Here is a 21,264-nt window from a genome sequence, read left to right as displayed (position 1 = left end):
GGTTTGAGTGACATTTAGCTGGGATTGTTTTGGGGGGCATTTTGGGCCGGTTTTGTCTGCCGTCCTTCTGGAAAAAAAATGGACAATAGACTTCATTCTAGTTAGTGCTTATCAAAAATGCTTTGAAATTACAAGTGATTACTAGCAGTATGATCTCTGTTGTTACCTGTAGATCGTCCTAAAATTAATGGACATTCGTACTGTTTTTAAGTCTCCTATTTTTTTCTGTGTGTGTTTCTGTGTGTTTGTGTGTGTGTGTGTTTGTGCATGTGTTTTTGTGTGTGTGTGCTTGTGTGTATTTGTGTGTGTGCTTATGTGTGTGAAAAAAAGACTAAATATTAGCTTATAGTTAAAAGTGGAAAGGCAGAATTCTAGTCAGTGCTTATTATCAATATCATGAGATTAAGTAATTAGTAGCAATAAACTTTTGTTGTTACGTGTAGATGTGTATGTGCGCACACGCTTGCGTGTGCGTCAGTGTATGTGTATGTACGCGCGCGAATGTGTGTCTGTGTTCGTGTGTGCGTGCGTGTGTGTGTTTATGTGTATGTGTATGTTTATGTGTATGTGTATGTGCCTGTACGCGCGCGCGCGTATGTGTGTACGTGTGTACAATCACGGTTTGTTGAAAACATTGATGTATCGTTGCAATCTAAGTCTTAACATTCCGCAACGAAGTGTTTCCCAGTGTCCTAGGTTATACAATCTTTATTGACAACGACAAAAGTACAGCGACTTTCGTAAGGTCTACATGAATAACAACTACTTACAGTACAACTAAACACATATGTATGGATATCTATAGGTATGGATACATCAACATAAAGGGTCTAGCATGTCATTTACACTATTGGTTCTACGGTATAAACAATCGTGAATATATTTGCCTACTTGTGCACAATATGGATTTTCGCCTCCCAGAATGTACTTGAATTTATCTATCGAACAGAGAGTAGCAAAGTCTTTAGAGCGAGCGGAAAGTAATGTGAACAGCTCTGTACGTTTGTCATCATATTGAGAACAATCCATAACAAAGTGACGTTCGTCTTCGATCTCATTTGGGCAGAATGGACAAAACCTCTGGTCACGGGGAATTTTAGAATATCTTCCGGCTTCTATATTTAGTTTGTGACTACAGATTCTTATCTTTGTAATTGCTCTACGAAGTTCGAAATTGTGTACGTTCGAAAGATACTTCTTTTGTCCGTATCTTTCCTTTAGCGCAGAATAAATGGAAAGTTTTGAGTTATTCTGGATAGAAGAATGCCATTCTTGAATGTATATATCCTGTAAACGGAGTCGTAATTGGTCGATTAGCATATTAACATGATACAACCTCGGGTTTGTCCATGCATGTCCAAAACCATTATAGTTGATAATGTCAGTTACGTGATTTGTCCAATCGTATTCACCGGAAAGTAAAACATCATATGCTTCACGGAGTAAAGAATCTTCGGGTAAGTTTGCTAGACGGTGCCAGTATTTGATTAATTGTATCTCAGCATTGATTGAAATGGGAAATGTCCCTAACTCACCACGGATGCCGTCATTTGATGATTTTGCATGTACTCCAAGTAAAAATTTTTGGAAACTCATGTCAATGGTATCAAATTCTGGGATACTAATATGTGAAGGAAGTCGTATGTTTTCAATTGCGAAGTTGTCATTTTGTAAGAGTCAGAAACAGCGTCTCAACATTGAACAGTCTAGACCATACATGGCAGCTAAGATATATAATACAACATTCGGTAATATACTTCCTTCTGTAACACAAACACTAGGGTTAACACCATGGGAGTACTTCTGAAGCTGTGCTGTCTGGTGTGCCTTCTGACGGCGGAGTTACCGACCCAGGTCACAGCCAACACGTTCTGTACAGTTGACCAAGCCAACGCCTGGAGGAATGCTCAGCTTGCTCTGGTTCCCTTAAATGCTATGTTGGGAATAATAAGTGACCAAAATGCGGAGAGGGCAAGAATCAACGCAGAGGCTGATGCCGCCGTAGCAGCTCTGCAAGCCGAGGCAGCCTTCTCCCAACAGTAAGTGTGCGACTCTGAACTTTTTTAAACACAAGAAGTTAAGACATTTTATTTAGGTCAGCTTTCCGTAAATGCCTCATCGATTGCATTGTGTTGTACATAGGGTTTGTTACCGGTACAGTGTACATTTACATGTACCGGTACACGTTTACAGTACATGTACATGTAAAGGTGAAACTTGATCTAAAACAGAGGCAGTTAGTGTTATTTAGATAGACATTAAGATAGGATTTTAACAATCCAGTGGACGTCGGATACTCCACCAAACAGAACCATTGGTTTGAGTATGGCCATTTCTCATGTTTTCGCAGATTACTCGGTCCAAGTTCAGGTCCAGACCTGGACCTGATTCTCAGGACCTGGACCGTACATAGACCTGCATTTTCTGCACCGGTGCCCACCCCTTATTGCACATCATAAGAACTCTTTAACTTAATATATAGATCTTTAGAACGACAACCTGTTTTGTATGGTTGTACATTCATGGGTGAGCAGTTAGACTACTTGTCAGTAGGTTGACACTTCCGTCTTTGACATTGCGAGTGCTACAATAGTCTCGAGATAGAATGATACTTTATAATAGCTGTCATATAGCTGTGATACTACAGAATGCATCAGTATTTCTTTTACAGAAAACATCATCACAGAATTTACCATCAAGTATATAGCTAAGAAGTCAGGGCGGTTTACCGACACATTGGATTAAAATTCAGTTTGCCACGATTTTTTCTGTCCTCAGAGCCAATGTGTGTACTGGAAGCACAACATGTCCGTGTTCGGAGGCGTACTCGCAGAGCTACGAAACCAACTGTGGTTTTATTGGATGGTCATCCTGTACAAGGTACGTCAACAGTAGAAGCCGCTTAATTGCACATCCCATTGGTCAGCGTATTTCGTGCAATTATCCGGGTGGTGCAAAACAGCAAAGTTATCTTGCTGGACCGCGCTGGTCTGGGATGTTGGAATTCCGTGCAATAAACAGAAGTGTGCGGTAATGCGTTGTGCAATTAACTGGCTTCTACTGTAATATAAAGTTTACTGCAAATCCATGCTCGTGGGCTTATTGCAGGTAACATGCGAGATTCAAACAGTGCAAAACACAATATCACAAGTGTTTATTCTAGTCTAAAAGCTAACTCTAGATCCTGGGTTATTGGGTTCAACTTCTTTTTCCGGAGATAGTGAAAGGCGAAAGATCCCACTTTTTCTACTATGTCAAACATGGTGGAAGACGAAACACATTTTATGTCAAACTGTTCGTTCTATCGATCACGGAAGAGCTGTTGTAGAGACCATCAAACTCCATCCAAATTTCTCCATATTCACTGACAAAAACAACAATTCTCCCTTTAACAGCACAAAACCAACAATATAATGGCCGTCCATGGATGTCAATCATATCTAGCGACTTTAGTTATGAGAGAACGGAATTTTGCGACCTGACCGAGGAACAGTATTGCCTTCAAGTACCAGAGTTACAAACTAAGGATCGATTTGTTCAAAAATTCGTATTTTTGTAATGTACTTCTCCTGATGAATAAACAACAGAAAGGTGATTTGTGTTCAAAGAGACGGTGTTGTTGACTGACCCGTGTGTAGTTGGATCCAGACCTAACCGGCATTGACAACTGGACTCGTGAAAGATGAAAACTTGTTTTTCCTCCAGATACCGAACATCGTATAGGGAAACCACCTGCCCCAAAACAACGTACTTCTGCTGCTCTGGCTACGAGTACTCACAAAGCCGATGTATTCGTAAGTATGAGGGAGTACATAGATGCATTATACATACATACATACATACATACATACACATGCACGTACACACACACACACACACACACACACACACACACACACACACACACATATATAAATATATATATATAAAACTATATATATATGCTTAGTTTTGCATTGTAGGTTTCAAGGCCCAAACATGGATACCAAATGATTTCAGCTAAAATTGTAATTACGTACATCGTATTTTCACTCTCTACTTAGCAAACATCAACTTAAATACCATACAATTAAAGTAGTATCTGCATCCTATACAGTATTATATTAATGTTGCTATATAGCTAGTTGTCTTGTAAAATATGCATATCATTAAGTTTCCCTTATGTATACATTGTACCCGTTGCAATTGTTGTGCAATAAACTTTGACTTGACTTGACTCAAATTTAATGGAGACCTTCAGGAGACCTCTTAGCGATCTTGGTATTGATTGATCGTCTGTTTAAACATCAGTGTGTTGGTTCGTAGCTGATACTACTGCCTCATCTTCTTTGTTGTTGTCGCATGGTCTGCAGGAATCTGTACCGACCCGCTGTGTAACTCCCACCTGTGCGACAATGACCAGTGCCCAGGCTGTGTGCACGACTATGGAACCTACAACGGCAAACCGGCCAGGGCCTATGACGCTTCCGGCATGAACTGCTATCGTAAGTAGGATTCAATAGGTCACAAAAGCAATTATTGAAGCAACTGGATATGATTTTGGAAGCGTTCAGACGTATCACATAGCATCCACTGTCTTTCGTCTGTGACACTGAAGAGATCGGGAAGAAAAAAGAGCTGAAGACAATTTTCATTAGTTCGGCTATAAAAACGATTCTGATTCACTGTACTTGTAACCAAGGAGAGTTTGTCAATACCACATTAATGTGATCGGCGTGCTGTCGACTTATTGTCAATTACATGAAAATTTCTGATATTTCCACCAAATCATCATCTTCTTGTTGGCTGATACTGTATTACTGTATGATAGACTTAATGTCACTGAGAGGGAAACATAAAATCATTTTCGCCAGGAGAAAAAAGTTTCTTCCTGATCTCTTCAGTACACTGACGAAAGATAGCAGATGCTATCTGAAACGTCTAATCCTTTTCCAAAATCATATCCAGTTGCTTGTGTATCTTATTGCGTATCTTATTACCAGGATGTCTAACCTTCATCGATGTATGATACAATATGTTTTAGCAAGCAGAGACAAAGTAGTGTTTTGCCCCTGTAGATTGATGCTGTACATGTGTGTGTATGCGTGTGTGAGTGTGCTGTGCGTGCGCGCGCGCGCGCGTGTGTGTGTGTCACATAATCACATAATCACACACACACAAACACGCGCACACACCACGCTAGTGTTTGTGTGTGTTTTAATTCAATCGATTGTAGTGATAATAGAAGCCTCACAAAAATTAGAAATTCAAATCCTTGAGTAGAACACAGTCATCTGACCAATCACAAGCTCCATTTCATTCTTTCAACAGAGCGCTGTTCGTGGAGAAGCGACAGTAACCTGTGCTTCCCTGGTACGTGTGAGCGGATTGGTTCCTGCTCCTGCACTTCTGGTTTCTCTGGCAGTTCCTGCACAACAAGTAAGTCCATCATTATGGTACACCTTTTGACTCAAACACGTAGAAAATCTGGCCTCACTAAGATCTACGTCACATTTTATTTTATGACAGTATACAATAAAACGTAAAATGTCATGGCGCAGATGACCTATGTTAGACATGGTTCCTTCCCAGTCGATTCCACCCCAACGTTTACACATTGGTTGGGAAAGCTGCATGACAACTCCGGAGGAACAGCTGATTTGGACACGAACAATCAGGAAGTCTGGACCAACAAGGTACAAAAATTGAATTTATCTAACGTTAGTTTTATCTTGTGTCTGTTAAAGGCATGTCTTCAACATGACTTGTTATGACACAAAATGCTACTTTCGTCTCTTGAGCAAACCTTGTTTAAAGTCTTTCACAAAAACACCCCTACAGTTCTAAAATAGGCTAGGGGACCCAAACCTAGTATGTTACTTCTTCTCTAGCCCTGGAGCTATCTGACTCTACCAACATCATGATCTTTGAATACCAGCTTTGCAACAGAACTAAGGCAGCTAAACCTTACAGATGTAGTCTATGTGGCAGAGACTGTCATAAATTCTAAGATATAGAATAGGACTGTTTACGACGCTGTAGGGATGATGTGACCTTTATTTCTTTTGATCATGATTAGTATTGAACAATGGAATTCCACATGGAATTCCAGAACATAAGATATAAAACACATTGATCTAAATCAATAATCCTAATTGTTCCCCCCTCAGATCCCTACTAGTCTGGACTTTGAATGGTTCCTGTCCTACACGAGACCAAACCCTGCCTTCCACTCCTACATCCGGGCATTCAAAGTCGGCATCATGGAGAGCAAAGTGAGCTGGAGCCAGAAGAGGAACACCTGTGAGTTGTTAGTGCGGAAACTAAAAAAGATGATGGAATATACTATTAGGAGAATTCTTTTACACAACCAGTTGATACTAACTCTTGCTTACGTTTCGATGTCTCTCAGACACCTATAGCTACCTTCGAGCTTCTAACTGGAGTTCTGCCTCTCGCCGCTATATGTAGCCAATGTACATGTAGGTGGCGCTTTTGCGGCGAGAACACAAGCCCAAATGTGGCTAAGTTTGCATCCCCCTCGCCCCGTTTCTTCACTAGGGTTAACATTCTTATCCAGACCGCCACCAAAGCAAGAGTGAGTATCTTTGTAGAAAAGAATCTGCTATATCCTATAATTTACCAACCTGATGAAACTAGTACTATTAAGGGGGCAAAATAGGTGTACCCGATGGCAACGTTCTACCTTTTCTTACATCAATAAGAGGCAATTTTACATAGTACATATCTGCCAACTATTTAAGAGCGAATGTCTGTAAGGGTCAAACAATGGTGGCACCGGTCAAAAAATAGATTTGCCTCATTTTTTGCACAGTGATAGTACTTGGTACACAACCCCTCAAAATAGCTTTCTTTCTTCTCAGAACCCCTCGTTGCCATGGCAACAGGCCAAAGAAGTTTGGGGGCCATTTTGCCGGATTTGAGCATTTCAAAAATATGAAAATTGGCCAACTTAAGGGCACTATCACTGAACAATGCTTTAACTAAACAACAAAGGCAGAATATGCTGATCAGAGCAATGCCTAAACTTGTATGAAATAGCAGTAAAGTTAATCTCCTGTAAGTTCTAAGGCCCTGGGCAGCCTGAATACAATACACTGTTTTCAGGTTGTAAAGAATCTGAAATTTTGCCCAACTTCAAAGCACTGAAAGTCCATAAGTATAAACAATTTTCGCTTGCAATTTACTACAAATAATAACCTACTATAGGGCTATTAGATGAATGCTAGCAAAGTTCGGGTTCTTGTTTTGTTGCTATGCAATCGTCCGTCGAAGTGGGTCAAATTTCATGATTTTGATAATATGTCATTTTATGCTCTCTTTAAACAATCATAAGTCCCATACCAAAGTTGCTCTGCAATTAAAATTCACATGGATTATAAACCAATGTATTGTCTATCAAATGCATGTTTGTAAAGTTCGGGTTCTTGTTTCGTTGCTACGTAATTGTCCTTTAAAGTGGGTCATTTTTTATGATTTTGATAAAATACATTATTTTGCAATATCTTCGAACAATCATAACTCACAAGCCAAAATTGTTCTGTAACTAGAATTTACCTGAAATGTAAACCAAGATATTGTTTCTCAAGGTCATGCTTGTAAAGTTTGGGTTCTTGTTTTGTTGCTAAGCAATTGTCCGTTAAAGTGGGTCAATTTTCATGATTTTGATGATATATCATTTTGTGCTCTCTTTGAACTGTCATAAGTTGCAAAGTAAATTTGTTCTGAAATTGAAATTAACAAGGAATACAAACGAATATATTGTCTATCAAATGCTTGTTTGGACAGTTCGAGTTCGGGTATTCTAACAGTGAATGTACATGTTCCTGAAAGTAGGTCGTATTCCACTGACTTTTCCACAAATCACGTTCTTGACAACAGTGATACACATGTCACAGTCTTTGTTTTTATAGAACCGATGTAGCAATGTGCTATCATTTGTAGGGATTATATTCTACACAATGTCATATTTATGTTTAATGTCAGATTAATCCACTCTGAACTTTCAAACATTCTGCTAGTTTTACTGCTAAGCATGATGTATGACTACAGTCTTGAACATGTTTGCATCCCCACAATATGACTCTTGAAAACTTAGCTTATACAATGTATATACATATTTGGAACGAATATCATAAATCTCTGTGCATCTTTCTTTTCACGGTAGCATTTATGTGAAAACATGCGTTTTTCAGTTTCTGCTATTCAATGGACCATACTCGTTTTAAGCAAGGGCAAGAACGAACCTAGTAGGTACTCTTGAGGTTTGCCTGAAATGCCAACTCCTGGCGGCGATTGATGTTTGTCTGCTAGTCTGTCTGTGTGGGAATTAGCTTGACAGGCTAACGTCAAATTACGGCAGAGGATGATGAAGGTCAGCATCTTGACCTAACTTTGTTCGAATCTATCAACAGTAAAGATCAAAATGAAGCAACGAATGACGTTTATCTACGTCTTCCTTTTTGGGAGACATGATATATCATCAAAACCATGAAAATTGACCCACTTTAACGGACAATTGCTTAGCAACAAAACAAGAACCCAAACTTTACAAGCATGACCTTGAGAAACAATATCTTGGTTTACATTTCAGGTAAATTCTAGTTACAGAACAATTTTGGCTTGTGAGTTATGATTGTTCGAAGATATTGCAAAATAATGTATTTTATCAAAATCATAAAAAATGACTCACTTTAAAGGACAATTACGTAGCAACGAAACAAGAACCCGAACTTTACAAACATGCATTTGATAGACAATACATTGGTTTATAATCCATGTGAATTTTAATTGCAGAGCAACTTTGGTATGGGACTTATGATTGTTTAAAGAGAGCATAAAATGACATATTATCAAAATCATGAAATTTGACCCACTTCGACGGACGATTGCATAGCAACAAAACAAGAACCCGAACTTTGCTAGCATTCATCTAATAGCCCTATAGTAGGTTATTATTTGTAGTAAATTGCAAGCGAAAATATTTTATACTTATGGACTTTCAGTGCTTTGAAGTTGGGCAAAATTTCAGATTCTTTACAACCTGAAAACAGTGTATTGTATTCAGGCTGCCCAGGGCCTTAGAATTTACAGGAGATTAACTTTACTGCTATTTCATACAAGTTTAGGCATTGCTCTGATCAGCATATTCTGCCTTTGTTGTTTAATTAAAGCATTGTTAAGTGATAGTGCCCTTAAGTTGGCCAATTTTCATGTTTTTGACATGCCCAAATCCGGCAAAATGGCCCCCAAACTTCTTTGGCCTGTTGCCATGGCAACGAGGGGTTCTGAGAAGAAAGAAAGCTATTTTGAGGGGTTGTGTACCAAGTACTATCACTGTGCAAAAAATGAGGCAAATCTATTTTTTGACCGGTGCCACCATTGTTTGACCCTTACAGACATTCGCTCTTAAGACAAGGACATATCACTTTAGGAAGAATTGTTTAGAGAGTAGGCCATACTTCTCTTTTCAGATTAAAAAATTTGTTTTCTACAATTCACAGCAATCTTCCTGTGTGTTCTGTTACAATTTTTGTCAAACAAGATTGTACTTTTTGTTCACGTTTAACATATCTCTAACAAAAACATACCTGCAGTTCTAGGAAAGGCGCTAGGTGGCTAAACTTATGTATGTTCTTTCAAGGCTTAATGCATGTCCAGAATATGAGAGAAAAAAAAAGGAAGTTCTGCTGCAGTACCAAGGAAAGCTGCTTGACCCCCAAACCTATTTTTGATAGGTCAATACCTAATTAGAATCACATACATGTATCAAACAATTCATCTGTAGCCTTTCGAGTTATGGTCATAAAAAACGCTATCGAAAACAAAACCTTCGTGGCTAGGGTAAAAAAAAAATCAAACGATGGATCGAAGAATATTTATACTAATACATAACTATATACGTGCACTTACTTTTTACAGATCAGGTCGTTACTGGTGGTACCATCAACTGTGACATGGCTCTCAGCAACAGTAACCCTCCCCTGGACTCTGCCATACAATGTACCAACGATCAAGCAACCTCACTGAACATCATCCATGGCGACGAGTGAGTAAAGAATGTCATAGCCTTGTTTCGAACCGTACTATATATCTTTCGAGTTTCTTCTGTCCTCTCTGCAAATACTGCGAAGAGGACAGAAGAGACTCGGAAGGTTTGATACGGCTAAGATACTTTCATGCTTTTTGAAGTTCAAAATAAATTTTTGTATGCTTCATTAATTCTAGGATGAACAAGATGGAAGTCATAATTGAAGCTTATGGCGTCCCTCGTCTATTCTCTATGGTGGTAGGGAGGCGCTGTTGTAAATATTTTGAAAGTTTTGAAATTTCACGAAAAAAGCCAATTGTAGCAAGTCGCACTTTTTTGTTGATCATTTGGCACTATTATCTAGGTATTGCAGTGTATGGGAACTAGACGGTTGATGTTCTGTACTTGTATGCAGGATTGAGGTAGAGATTTCTGCCAAGCTCGGTGGGTACTTCACCTATCACGACTTCGACACCGGGCAGAACCACAACCGATACTTCACAGACGGACCGTGGCGAAGAACCGCCTCCGGGGCCAAGTGGATGTGAGTACGCACAGCTAAGGCTTAGGTCCCAGTTGGAAGAAGAGCCCTGCCGGTCAGTTCACGGGCTGTTTGGGCACTTTCGGGCGTGAGCCCTTGGTAGCCCCGTGGAATCCCTGGCTGCTCCTGTATATATTTGAGCACGGCCGGGACCCGGGTTTAAATCGGACTTAAAATGAATCTATGACCCTTAACAAATAGACGCCGTGACCTACTCGTGGGGAACACCGAGGGGTACCCACAGGTGTCCGGCAGTCCAACGGGACAAACTTGTGGCTTCGTAGCCACATCCCTGACGGGCAACTGTGCAATTGGGACCTAAGCCTTATCATAACTAATAACAAAGTAGATATGTGTCTGAAAGAGAAACAAATTTTAGTGTTGTCAAGCTCGGGACACGTTCTTTTCTTTATGCAATATGACGTTTATGAATTTTAAGGAAATGTCACATTATCATAAATGATTCAACAGCATGTGGTAATAACGTATTTGCCCAAAGCCATTTACTTAATATCTAATGTATAAAGTACTAACGCGTGATCTTTGTTTAGAAACAGTTTTGAATTGATTATCTCTTACCTTCTTCAGGTATGACTCCACCACGCCAACTCACTCCGGGACGTTTGCTCAGATGTTGGACGTCGGGGATCCCTTCACAAAACAGGTTGGGACATTTGATGTGTCGTTCCTACCCTGCATGCATATCTTGGGCTAACGTCACATTTCCAAACCGGGGCCCGGCCGGGCAGTTTGTGGAAACGTAAAATAGAAATGTAGTACGTAAAATACATCGATTAAGGTTAGACATCCAGGTAATAAGATACAACAAAAAGCAGTTACTCAAGCAACTGTATATGATTTTGGAAACAGTCAGACGTTTCAGACTGCCATCCGGTGTCTTTCTTCAGTGCATGCCACTGGAGAAATCTTATTGGTGAGAGCTTTTATATCCTAGCTGTGCATTGATATGTAAAAGAGATCTAGTTGGAGAATAGGTTTATCCTAACTGTGAATAACTATACGTAAATATGTACACCAATAATGCTCACGACTATGCTCTTTACGTCTTGCGTTTTCTAGTGTCTTTTATATAGTACTTCTCGTTCCCGAAAGCTGCCCGGCCGGGCAACCGGTTTGAAAATGTAATGTAGGCCTTACCGAAGCAATAATTTCATATTCTTAGCAACACCGTCTTCCAGGGCAATATATGAAGCATAATTATGGAATGCACACTTCAATGTGCTGTCAGTTATACATGTAACGCTAGTTTATGTTTATCAACAGGAGAGCCTATATCCGTTGATGCTGTTTTGATTTTTAAATAGGGCATAGGGTTGTCAAGTTTACGGACGGTGGTTTCAAATTGCAATATTTCTAGAAACATATTGAAATTTTGAAACCATATGCTTCGACTTCATATCCCTAAAAACCCTTATTTTTAAAGGACGGATATAGGTTACCTTGCGGATAAAGGTGAAATCGCGCTATATATCTATTTCGTGTTTTTCTAGACTTCCATCACAGCCCGTTGGAGTGGATGGAGTGACACCGGGTCTGGTATACAGAACTATCACGTGCAGGTTTACCGCATGGACCACACTCAAGGGGACACACTGAGGGAGGGGTTCACTCCTTGGATTGACGGTAAGTAACCCATGGACGAGTGATATATTTATGCAGGAGTGGATGTCAATTCATTGGACACTGCCATAGCCTGAGTTTCTTGCAATCCCGATAACGTAAAGGGTCTAATGAAAAATGCTGTTCCAGCACTGGTACACGAAACGTCGAAGCAAACACACTGTTTGGAATGTGGGTATAAGAGGAAATATTTGACAGTCAATTACGGCTGTTTCACAATACAGAGACCCTGGAGTCCTCTGCCAGTTCCTACACGATCAACATGGCGGGTGAGGACCCGGGCGTGTTCTCGGTGGTGACAACTGTTGAAGACGCCTCTGGTGGCAACGAGGCAGGGAATATCGAGGTACTGCATGCATTATACTGACAATACAATTTTACACTTTAGATCCGTGCACAAAATAAAGTGCTTACCAACAAGCTTTCGATCAGTACTCTGATCGTTTTCAAGTTGTAATGACCTAAAGCTTTCATGTATGTCACACATCCAAACCGAAAGTGTGGCGTCAGCAATGGGTCAAAGGTGCTTGGAAATCGGTATCGGCCCCCGTCTCGGCTAAGGGAAAGGTTGATGGATACTCAATATTGTCCAATTCGTGAGAATAGTCCTGCGGTCAATATAGATTAACTTGGTTAGACACAATTGTTCTGACTGTTACTGTTGGATTAAAGAAATATTGTAACACTTATGTTATGTTTATACTACTGCAGCATAGACGACAAATTGTGTTTTCGAGTTCTAGACATAGTATGCGGATTTCAGGTAGATAACATAGCAATACGGCATTTGTACCATTCACTTCTTATGTCCGTTCACAGATGCTGACAAGAAGTGAAATATGAAGGATAATCATAGGGCTATGCTTTGACATTTGTATTCTGTATACAGTATATAAACAAGAACATCGCGTGAAGGACACTACCGTTGCATTAAACGGTTACGAAATGCTGACAAACCGATACATTTTTTTGTAGAGGACACGTCGGTTCTACTTGTACGACTCTACTTCGACCATCACCGTTGACGACTCCGCTGGGCTAGCAGAGAATGGCGACATGTGGATCTCTACAACTGTGGTGGACACTGACTACCTGGTTAGACATCTTGTCCTTGTGGTGTTTGACCATAGAGACTTCGTTTTGCATCTCTTGCACAACACAGGTTGAATACTATACTATAGGTTAGCAAAGTTCTTTGTATAAAACCAACGAGTTCATACTCTGAGTCAATCGCAACGTTTCGCACTGCAGCTAGGTGGCGTTACTGTAGTGTAGAGAATACAGTCCCAAACGTGACTGAGTCTGTATTCCCCCTCATCGCGATTCATGATTCGGGTATACCATAGAAAAGATAAAACCTGGGATTAAAACAACAGACATTATGAAAAACTTTATTACAGATCACAAACCATTGCACAAGCAGGGGCAGAACACATATGTTTCACACCCAGAATTATTACAAATCATTTTGTTACAAATTTTAAATCAATTAAAAACATACCATAAACACATTGATGAGGCAATGACATTATCATGAAAATGTCTGATGTTTCGAAACAGTGGCAGACGAATCTTGACCAAGTCGTCACCGTAGAGTACATGGACCACTTCATCCAACACACCCACCACAACGGCAAGTTCCTGAACGCCATTGCTGAATTCTTTGTACCCGTGCCCCAAGCGAACGACGACTTCGACACCACGGAACGATCTCGGCAGGCCATCGTCAACCAGAAGGGAGTGGTGACCTTTGAGGTATACAAAACTGCCTTCGCTGTCCCTTTGTAACATAACGTAAACATGTAACAAGAAGTAGCTAGCGTGAACTTTGAACTGTTATCGTCTTAGAAATAATATTAAAACACTCAGAAACACACACAAGCACGTACGTAAATATGTAGATGTAGGGACTATGATAATGATAGGTAGACAGGCAGATAATAATGCAGATAGATGGACTGATAGGTAGACAGGTAGATAATACATATATGGACAGGTACTAGATGGATAGATGGATATCCGAATGGATAGATATTGACAAAATAGACGAATAGATAGATGCATAACGTCTGATCATTGTGTGACCTCTTTACAGACGTCCTACCATGTTGACCACCAAGGAGGAACAACAAAAACTTCCGGTGCGTGGACCAGTGTGGATGATCTTCACGCAGGGTCACAGTCCCTTACCATCTCTAGGTGGGTGCTCTCTGTCGCCGGGTCCCGGGTTTATTTTAACTCCGACTAAATTTAAAAAAAAAATCCAGGGCCCGGCCGGGCCGAAAGATAGTCCGGTAGCCGTAGGGTATCTATGGGCCACGTAGGGGTCCCGTGTACCCGAAAGTGCCTCAAACCAGAACACATGCGTGCAAACTATGCATCATGTATGGCATCATATGTAGGAGCTTCAGGCGTGAAAGTAACCACTCTACACATTAAAACACACGTACCAGGAAGATGAGAAGAGTTGGGATGACCTGGCTGTCTGACTGAAAATGCGAGCCGTAGCGAAGCCACGCTTTACTATCGGCTACCAACTTCGTTTGAACCATTCAAACGCTTTGAAGTCAATCTGCGTAACGTTTATCTTTAAGAAGCATGTTGTCTATGTGAGCAAGACTTTGAATTCGTTATTTTCTTCTTCCAGAGTTGACGGTGACACTGTGACGACCTACATCAGAGCTACTGACATCCTAGGAAACCAGCAGACCGACGAAGTGTCCATCCACATCGACAGCTCTCCTCCAATCATCGAAGACTTCTGGCTGGAGAAGAATGGCGTGGAGGGCATAACTGTCCACAATTCCAGAGATCTTTATGACTGTCTGTAAGTCGAAAAGCTTTACGTAAATCTGATCATTTTTTCCCTATCATGTCTACCGTGGCCGACAGCAACAATGTGCAACACATCTATTTGTCTGGTGAATACACTTACGTTGTTTGCCCACTTACTTTTCCCCGTGCAACACATATACTATTTTTGCGCTTCACACTTACTATTTTTACATTGCACACTTTCTTTGGTACTTATGCCTCCGTTCCTACATTCGTCGAAGATGAAGCTAGCAGCCCTTTCTCCTGCCAATTCTAACATCTGATTTGTACAACCCTTTTAGCTGCCAATTCGGCACCGAGATTCACTTCTTGTTTCACGATAACTTCGACACCAAGGCAAAAGTTTTATGGGATTTTGTTTCATTGGTTACAGGGTGAAGTTCACAACATACGACATCCACAGCGGTCTGTACACAATCTACTGGCGGTTGGTGGATATGGCGGACGAGTCCATTGTCCATGGGGACGGCAACTTGGCTGTTCGCGTCTCATCTGTATGTAATTTACAACAAGAAGTCTACGATCATGTTACTAGTGTTAGAATCATCGTGGAATATACTTTTTCCATGATATTTTCTCCCGTGTATCGCAACGTTATCAACTAGAATTTTAATGGATGGACGATCCAATCTCATGTCAATCAAGAAATCAAATAAAACTCTCTTTGTACAAAACCAAATGTTTGCAACTAATAAGCGACATTTCGCGGACAGTTTGCCACCTTCATCATATGGCAACACAAACTGGTTCTACTTCTACTAAGGCATATTCCACATTTCCAAACCGGGGCCCGACCGGGTAGCTTTTGGGAACGATATATAAAAGTAAAATACAAAAGGCACCGAACTACACAAGACCTGAAGATAATGATCATAGGCAATATTTGTGTAAATTTGTATGTATACATTTCTATTTTTTGTTTTCACAAACGGCCCGACCGGGCCCAGATTTGGAAATGTGACTTAGGCCTAAAGCGCTGCAGCTAGGTGTCAAGAGTCATGACTGTCTTTTAGGCGCTGCAGCTAGGTGTCAAGAATCATGACTGTCTTTTAGGCCAATTCATTTACAACTCCTTCCAAAAACGAGGCAATGCAATATTGACATAATGTTCTAAAGTAGTAGCTTGTATTATATTGATCGGATTAGATGAGTTGATAGATTCTCGCAATAGTGCATAGTTCAACTCCTATGTATACACAGATTGCCATACATTGTATCTGTTACAATTGTCGCACAATAAATTTCTTCTCTTCTTCTTCTTTTAAAGGATGCTGAGCCGTGTACAGCGGACACCTGTAAGTGTACCCCCATGGAACCCTGCTACATGACCAAGTACGAGATAGTGCCTGACGCATCTAAGATGGACATCCCTATAGGAGAACACGACAGCGACTACTACTTCTACGTCACCGTCACAAACCGTGCTCGGCTGTCCACCACCGAAAGACTGCAGGTTTATATGAAATTTAACCCTCCTGAATGCTTTTACGACGCCTTTACGCAAACTGGTATGCAAATACGTTGCTTATATCTATTTAGAATCTGTTTTCCATCAGTGGCTAATCACTGCTTTCCGGTGATCCTTAAAGGCCCTGGGATCACATGTACACACAATGCAAAAACATAATCCTCAAATTGTAGAAAATCGTATCCTTATCATAGTCCTTATTCGTGCCAAGTCGTAAGGGTTGAGGGTCGGTGGTTACAAAATACTCTGGCACAGTGTTTTGAATGTTTATGTGGATGAAACTGTTATAACATCTAGTGGGAGAGAGTTACAAACAATCCAACAATCCAAATTGTCGAATGAGGTTTGAAAAATTAAAGTACTAATATATGTGCGTTTTAACAGATTACAGTCGACATCAGTCCTCCAGAACCGGGCCACATCATTGACAACTATGCCGGTCAGGCTGATATTGACTTTCAGGTAAGGCGGTCCTTTCATACAAACAAACAAACAAGCAAACAAGCAAACAAATGTTTTCAATCTTAAGTGTCTATTAATCATAACACTTATCCTCACCTGCCTGATAAAAAAGGGATGATAACATAGCTGTTAAACTTCAATGAAAAACATCTGACATTATGAGGTCAAATGGGACACTGAGAAACAGGTGTGACACTAAGAAAGGTGTTTTCAAAAGCTACATGTACGTAATATGTGTATTTCAGAGTGATCCAAACATGCACTTTAGCTGGGAAGGATTCTTTGATCACGAGAGCGGCGTCAGGAGCTACCAAGTGTTCTTTGGAACTCGATGCGGGCTCCCGGGTGACTTCGGCATCCCTGTGCCTGATTCGGTAGGCATAATATAATTCATGCCATGCACTAGACACTTAGCATGGAAGTTCATCTGTGTTGGTAAATAACATTGTGGATAAACTAAACTTTAAGTAATTAATGCTACAAATAAATTGGGACTTACCCCACCGGAATGGACCCGTCTACTGTAGCTTCCGGAACGTGACGTCAGACAGAGACACGTGACTGCAGCAGAGTGTCGTAAATGCCAGATAACCTATTTCGTCCTCCGTCTCAGCGACGGACGGTGGGCGCGGATGTACACAGCCTCCTTCACTCCTCTTGCAAAGAATTCCGGCTAGCTGTGAATCGAGGATCTTAACTAGAGACTTGAAACATGTAGATAGATTCACTGATATAGTTCGTAGAATTTTTCAATTATAAGCATGTCTCTGAGCAGAATTTCGCCTTGAGGAGTAATCGTCATGTGCAATATTTTCCAGGCAACAGAAAAGACGACCACCGAGCTACAACACAGCTTCACGGCCTCCTCCCCCGGCACGTACTACTGCACCGTGGTCGCCTTTAATCGCGCCCTGTCTGCCTCCGAACCGGTGTGTTCTGACGGAATCCTGTACGACACGTCTCCGCCGTCCATATCCAATATCGTCATAGAGAATATCCGGGCAAGGACGGGAGCGATCAAAGATGGCGGCGGGAACGTTTGGATGGTGGATGACCAACTCAGAAAGGTCGCCGTGAACGGCCCATCGTCTACGTGCAGGTGCAATTTTTGGTTCCTTTTCTATTTTTGCATCACTATCACGTACATGTAGTAGAACTCAATCTTATCTTTTACCAAACCCGTGCTATCATAAGTACGAAGACCCATAAGGACATAAGGCACGGTTTGAGTAGTTAACGAAAGGTGTCGTTGTGGGCCTTCGTCCCTTGGTAGCCGTTTGGCAATCAGAGGAGTATCTAAAGGTGCGTTGCTGTGATTGTGTTGTGTTGTGCATTTACAGCTCAGCGGCCAGACAGGTTGCCGACCCCGCTATCTTCACCGATCGTCCAATGGTAAACGTCAACGCAGATTTGAATGACGACCCAGAAACCGTTAGGATGGCTACGTCTGCGGGATGTGAATCAGATGGTGCTCTTGGATCTCCATTTTTCATGGTTGTTGACAAGCATGTGAGTATACGGCCAGTCCTTTTGTGTAGATAGTTAGTTTTTTTTTATTTGCAAAATCATTCCCGAAGGCTTACTGCATGCAAAGTTTCTAAGTAATTGATCGCATAACACTACTTTCTAATCAACTGTAAGTAACTAAGTTGGGGTTTGCAAGGGGGTTCCACAGGGAATGATTTTGGAACCATTACTCATCATAATATAGCAATGAATTAACAGTTATTTTTGTGATGGTAAAATAAGGTTCAACATTACTTTACGTTTTGCCCCCTCCTGGCAACCCTATGCGAATCTAAATTGATTAATCACTGTAACCTCTTTTGTCCCAGTTGGCTGTTTACTGGAACGGTTCTGACGTTGAGAGTCAAATAAATGACTACCAGGTCGGCCTGAGTTCTACTGAATCTGGTGCCTCCAGTCCAGACATCATGCCTCTCACCTCAACTCACGGACACACCGTCTTCAAGACTAGGTAAGAAGAGTATGAACTTTTTTCATGGACTTAACGGATCTTTTCGGATCTATCCTTTTCTCGATGTGTAAAACGTAGGTTTAACAATTGCGTAGATCTTGACTGTTTAGACTGTTGCTGATTTTCATAACTAATGAATTTTCCCCCACTAAAGACATTCTGGTCTGGGCGAGGGACAAGAATTCTACCTCGGTGTCACTGCGACAAACAGAGCAGGCCTATCTACCACAAAGGTACCTAGCGTTTAGTCTATTGACCTTACTGTCCATTGAATGATTCGTTACAAACATTCAGTTAGCCTAGTCTGACGTGAACTATGTCCTCTTCTGAACCCTTTGCTTTGTTAAAGAAGTTTGTTCAACTGCGAGTCAATGTCATGATGTGTGTTCTTATTATAATTACACGGTATGCATCTGTTTAAATGTCAATGCCCTTCATACGTTTTCACTCAATGAATAAATTATGACATTAACGTTAAGAGTGTATCATTTCTGTTTTCAGACTATTGGGCCGATTGTGGTTGATGCAAGGCCCCCTACGTTCTCAGGCCAGGTGACATTGGCGCTGGAGGATGACTACCTCGTGGCACGATGGCCTGCTAACGGGTTTTCCGACGACGAGGATACCGATTTGCTCACCTACGAGTACGCAGTTGGTAAGATAACCTTTTTTCTGCAGAGGTTTCAGTAAAAACCTTTCGACTACCTTCCTAGAAGGAAGGGATCGCATCCAGGCCACTAGGTCACAATGTGTAGAAGATTTCAATTTCAAGCTACAATTGAGGAAACAGGCGGGTTAGCGTAAAGTTGAAAGTTTATCTGTGTTGGTAGACTGTAAGTTGGACGGTAATTTTCAACACGAAGCTCACACGCCCAAAACCTTTTGGCGCCATTGACTTTGTTGGTCCAGAAAAAGGTACCAAAAACGTGAGCTAAACCAAGACGAAATGTTACATACTGTCATACAAATGTACATTAAAGCTTCACTAGATCCTCAATACAAGCAATTTTATCGGCTCAACAGAAACACTTGGTGGGCCGCAAACTACATATATACCGGCTTGCCATTCCCTGACAAAGAGTTTGGTCGAAATTTTGGGTTAGTCTAATTTTCGTGTCGGAACATGCAGTTAAACTTTTCCAGAAGGTTAAAAAAAGTTGGTAGAAAAAATACCATCGATTGCAGAGCTAAGAACTCATTACTTGATGTCACCGATTGTGCTATAGCACGCCTCAACATAATACACAAATACTATGAATCGTAACGATAGTCATGGCAATATAATGGTGATTGAGAGTTAAAAGAATTGAGTACTACCTTATGAATGGAACTAATGCTAGATTATGTCGATTGTCATTGGTTAGGTCACGAGGCTAATAGAGAGGACATCTTGGAGTACACAGCCTTAACTAGCGTGGGTCCGTGTGGGGGCGCTTCCGGGTGCACAGCCATTCACAGGGACAGCCTACAGGTATTCTAGAAAACCACATATGTATCCACTATGTACAGAAAACAAATCATTCATTCCTGTATTCAAGAAGTGAACTATGGTGTAGTGTAGTGTGTGGAAGACGTGGTAACGTTATCAGGTTGCCAGGTTGGCAACTACACTCAAAGCTTCCATATGGAAACCAGTTTCATTTTTACAATTACAGTCATGGCTCCTCGCTCCTGTCACCCCTACACAAGTCCAATATTAGGCTACAACACAACATATTTTCCCATTTTGGTATTTTCTCGTCATGTTGACCATTTTTAAAAAGAAAACATTTCTTTTTTTCTAAAATGAGGCGAAAATTAATGAACGCGCGGATGTCATCCATAAAATTTACTTGCTGTGGCCTTAGGGAGATATTTTCTTTCCTCTACAGTGGGGTCTACACGGAACGCATTCATACTACGTGTCTGTCAAGGCCACGGACTTTGTTGGACTGTCCACCGTGGCCACGTCCTCTCCGTACGTCCATTACGAGGGCGAGCCGACTGCTGGTGTGGTAGAGGACATCAACCCTGACCCACAGGCTCCTGTTTACGACTATCTTCAGGTGGGTGACAGAAAAACTATGTCTTTGAGTTGTGTCTTACCTACCACCTGTGAAAATGGAGGCATTGCTTTTGGTCTGTGTGTTTGTCTTGTTGTGTGATAATAGTTGCTTGAATATTGCAAGAGTGACAGAATGTGAGGTGGAAGATTATGTAGGTTGGGAGGATAGAAAGGTTGGCTTGGCTCGGGTCCAAAGTTGGTCCCGCATGTATGGAACAACATTTCAAATTGTACACATTGCAGATATGTAGGGAAATAGGTCAAA

General features: G+C 41.1%; 1 protein-coding gene across 1 annotated transcript in view; it reads left to right on the top strand.

The window, feature by feature from the left end:
* Positions 1 to 1,759: 1,759 nt before the first annotated feature.
* LOC118407020 overlaps positions 1,760 to 21,264 on the top strand; it is a 49,707-nt gene continuing 30,202 nt past the window's right edge. Inside the window, exons 1-27 of the mRNA XM_035807433.1 lie at positions 1,760 to 2,039; positions 2,779 to 2,880; positions 3,706 to 3,794; positions 4,353 to 4,484; positions 5,311 to 5,418; positions 5,572 to 5,675; positions 6,150 to 6,282; positions 9,922 to 10,048; positions 10,446 to 10,574; positions 11,160 to 11,235; positions 12,083 to 12,215; positions 12,437 to 12,558; positions 13,188 to 13,307; positions 13,773 to 13,967; positions 14,308 to 14,411; positions 14,860 to 15,039; positions 15,421 to 15,541; positions 16,315 to 16,500; positions 16,900 to 16,977; positions 17,223 to 17,351; positions 17,796 to 18,076; positions 18,318 to 18,486; positions 18,813 to 18,955; positions 19,110 to 19,188; positions 19,457 to 19,610; positions 20,320 to 20,426; positions 20,827 to 21,000. Coding sequence (XP_035663326.1) covers positions 1,792 to 2,039; positions 2,779 to 2,880; positions 3,706 to 3,794; positions 4,353 to 4,484; positions 5,311 to 5,418; positions 5,572 to 5,675; positions 6,150 to 6,282; positions 9,922 to 10,048; positions 10,446 to 10,574; positions 11,160 to 11,235; positions 12,083 to 12,215; positions 12,437 to 12,558; positions 13,188 to 13,307; positions 13,773 to 13,967; positions 14,308 to 14,411; positions 14,860 to 15,039; positions 15,421 to 15,541; positions 16,315 to 16,500; positions 16,900 to 16,977; positions 17,223 to 17,351; positions 17,796 to 18,076; positions 18,318 to 18,486; positions 18,813 to 18,955; positions 19,110 to 19,188; positions 19,457 to 19,610; positions 20,320 to 20,426; positions 20,827 to 21,000 — 3,723 coding nt within the window. The 5' untranslated portion in view covers positions 1,760 to 1,791. The remainder of the gene's footprint in view (positions 2,040 to 2,778; positions 2,881 to 3,705; positions 3,795 to 4,352; positions 4,485 to 5,310; positions 5,419 to 5,571; positions 5,676 to 6,149; positions 6,283 to 9,921; positions 10,049 to 10,445; positions 10,575 to 11,159; positions 11,236 to 12,082; positions 12,216 to 12,436; positions 12,559 to 13,187; positions 13,308 to 13,772; positions 13,968 to 14,307; positions 14,412 to 14,859; positions 15,040 to 15,420; positions 15,542 to 16,314; positions 16,501 to 16,899; positions 16,978 to 17,222; positions 17,352 to 17,795; positions 18,077 to 18,317; positions 18,487 to 18,812; positions 18,956 to 19,109; positions 19,189 to 19,456; positions 19,611 to 20,319; positions 20,427 to 20,826; positions 21,001 to 21,264) is intronic.

Source organism: Branchiostoma floridae, chromosome 19 (assembly GCF_000003815.2).
Source record: "Branchiostoma floridae strain S238N-H82 chromosome 19, Bfl_VNyyK, whole genome shotgun sequence".
NCBI classification, from domain to species: domain Eukaryota; kingdom Metazoa; phylum Chordata; class Leptocardii; order Amphioxiformes; family Branchiostomatidae; genus Branchiostoma; species Branchiostoma floridae.
The sequence above is the reverse complement of the archived record's forward strand: the minus strand, read 5'-3'. Positions and strand labels throughout refer to the sequence as shown.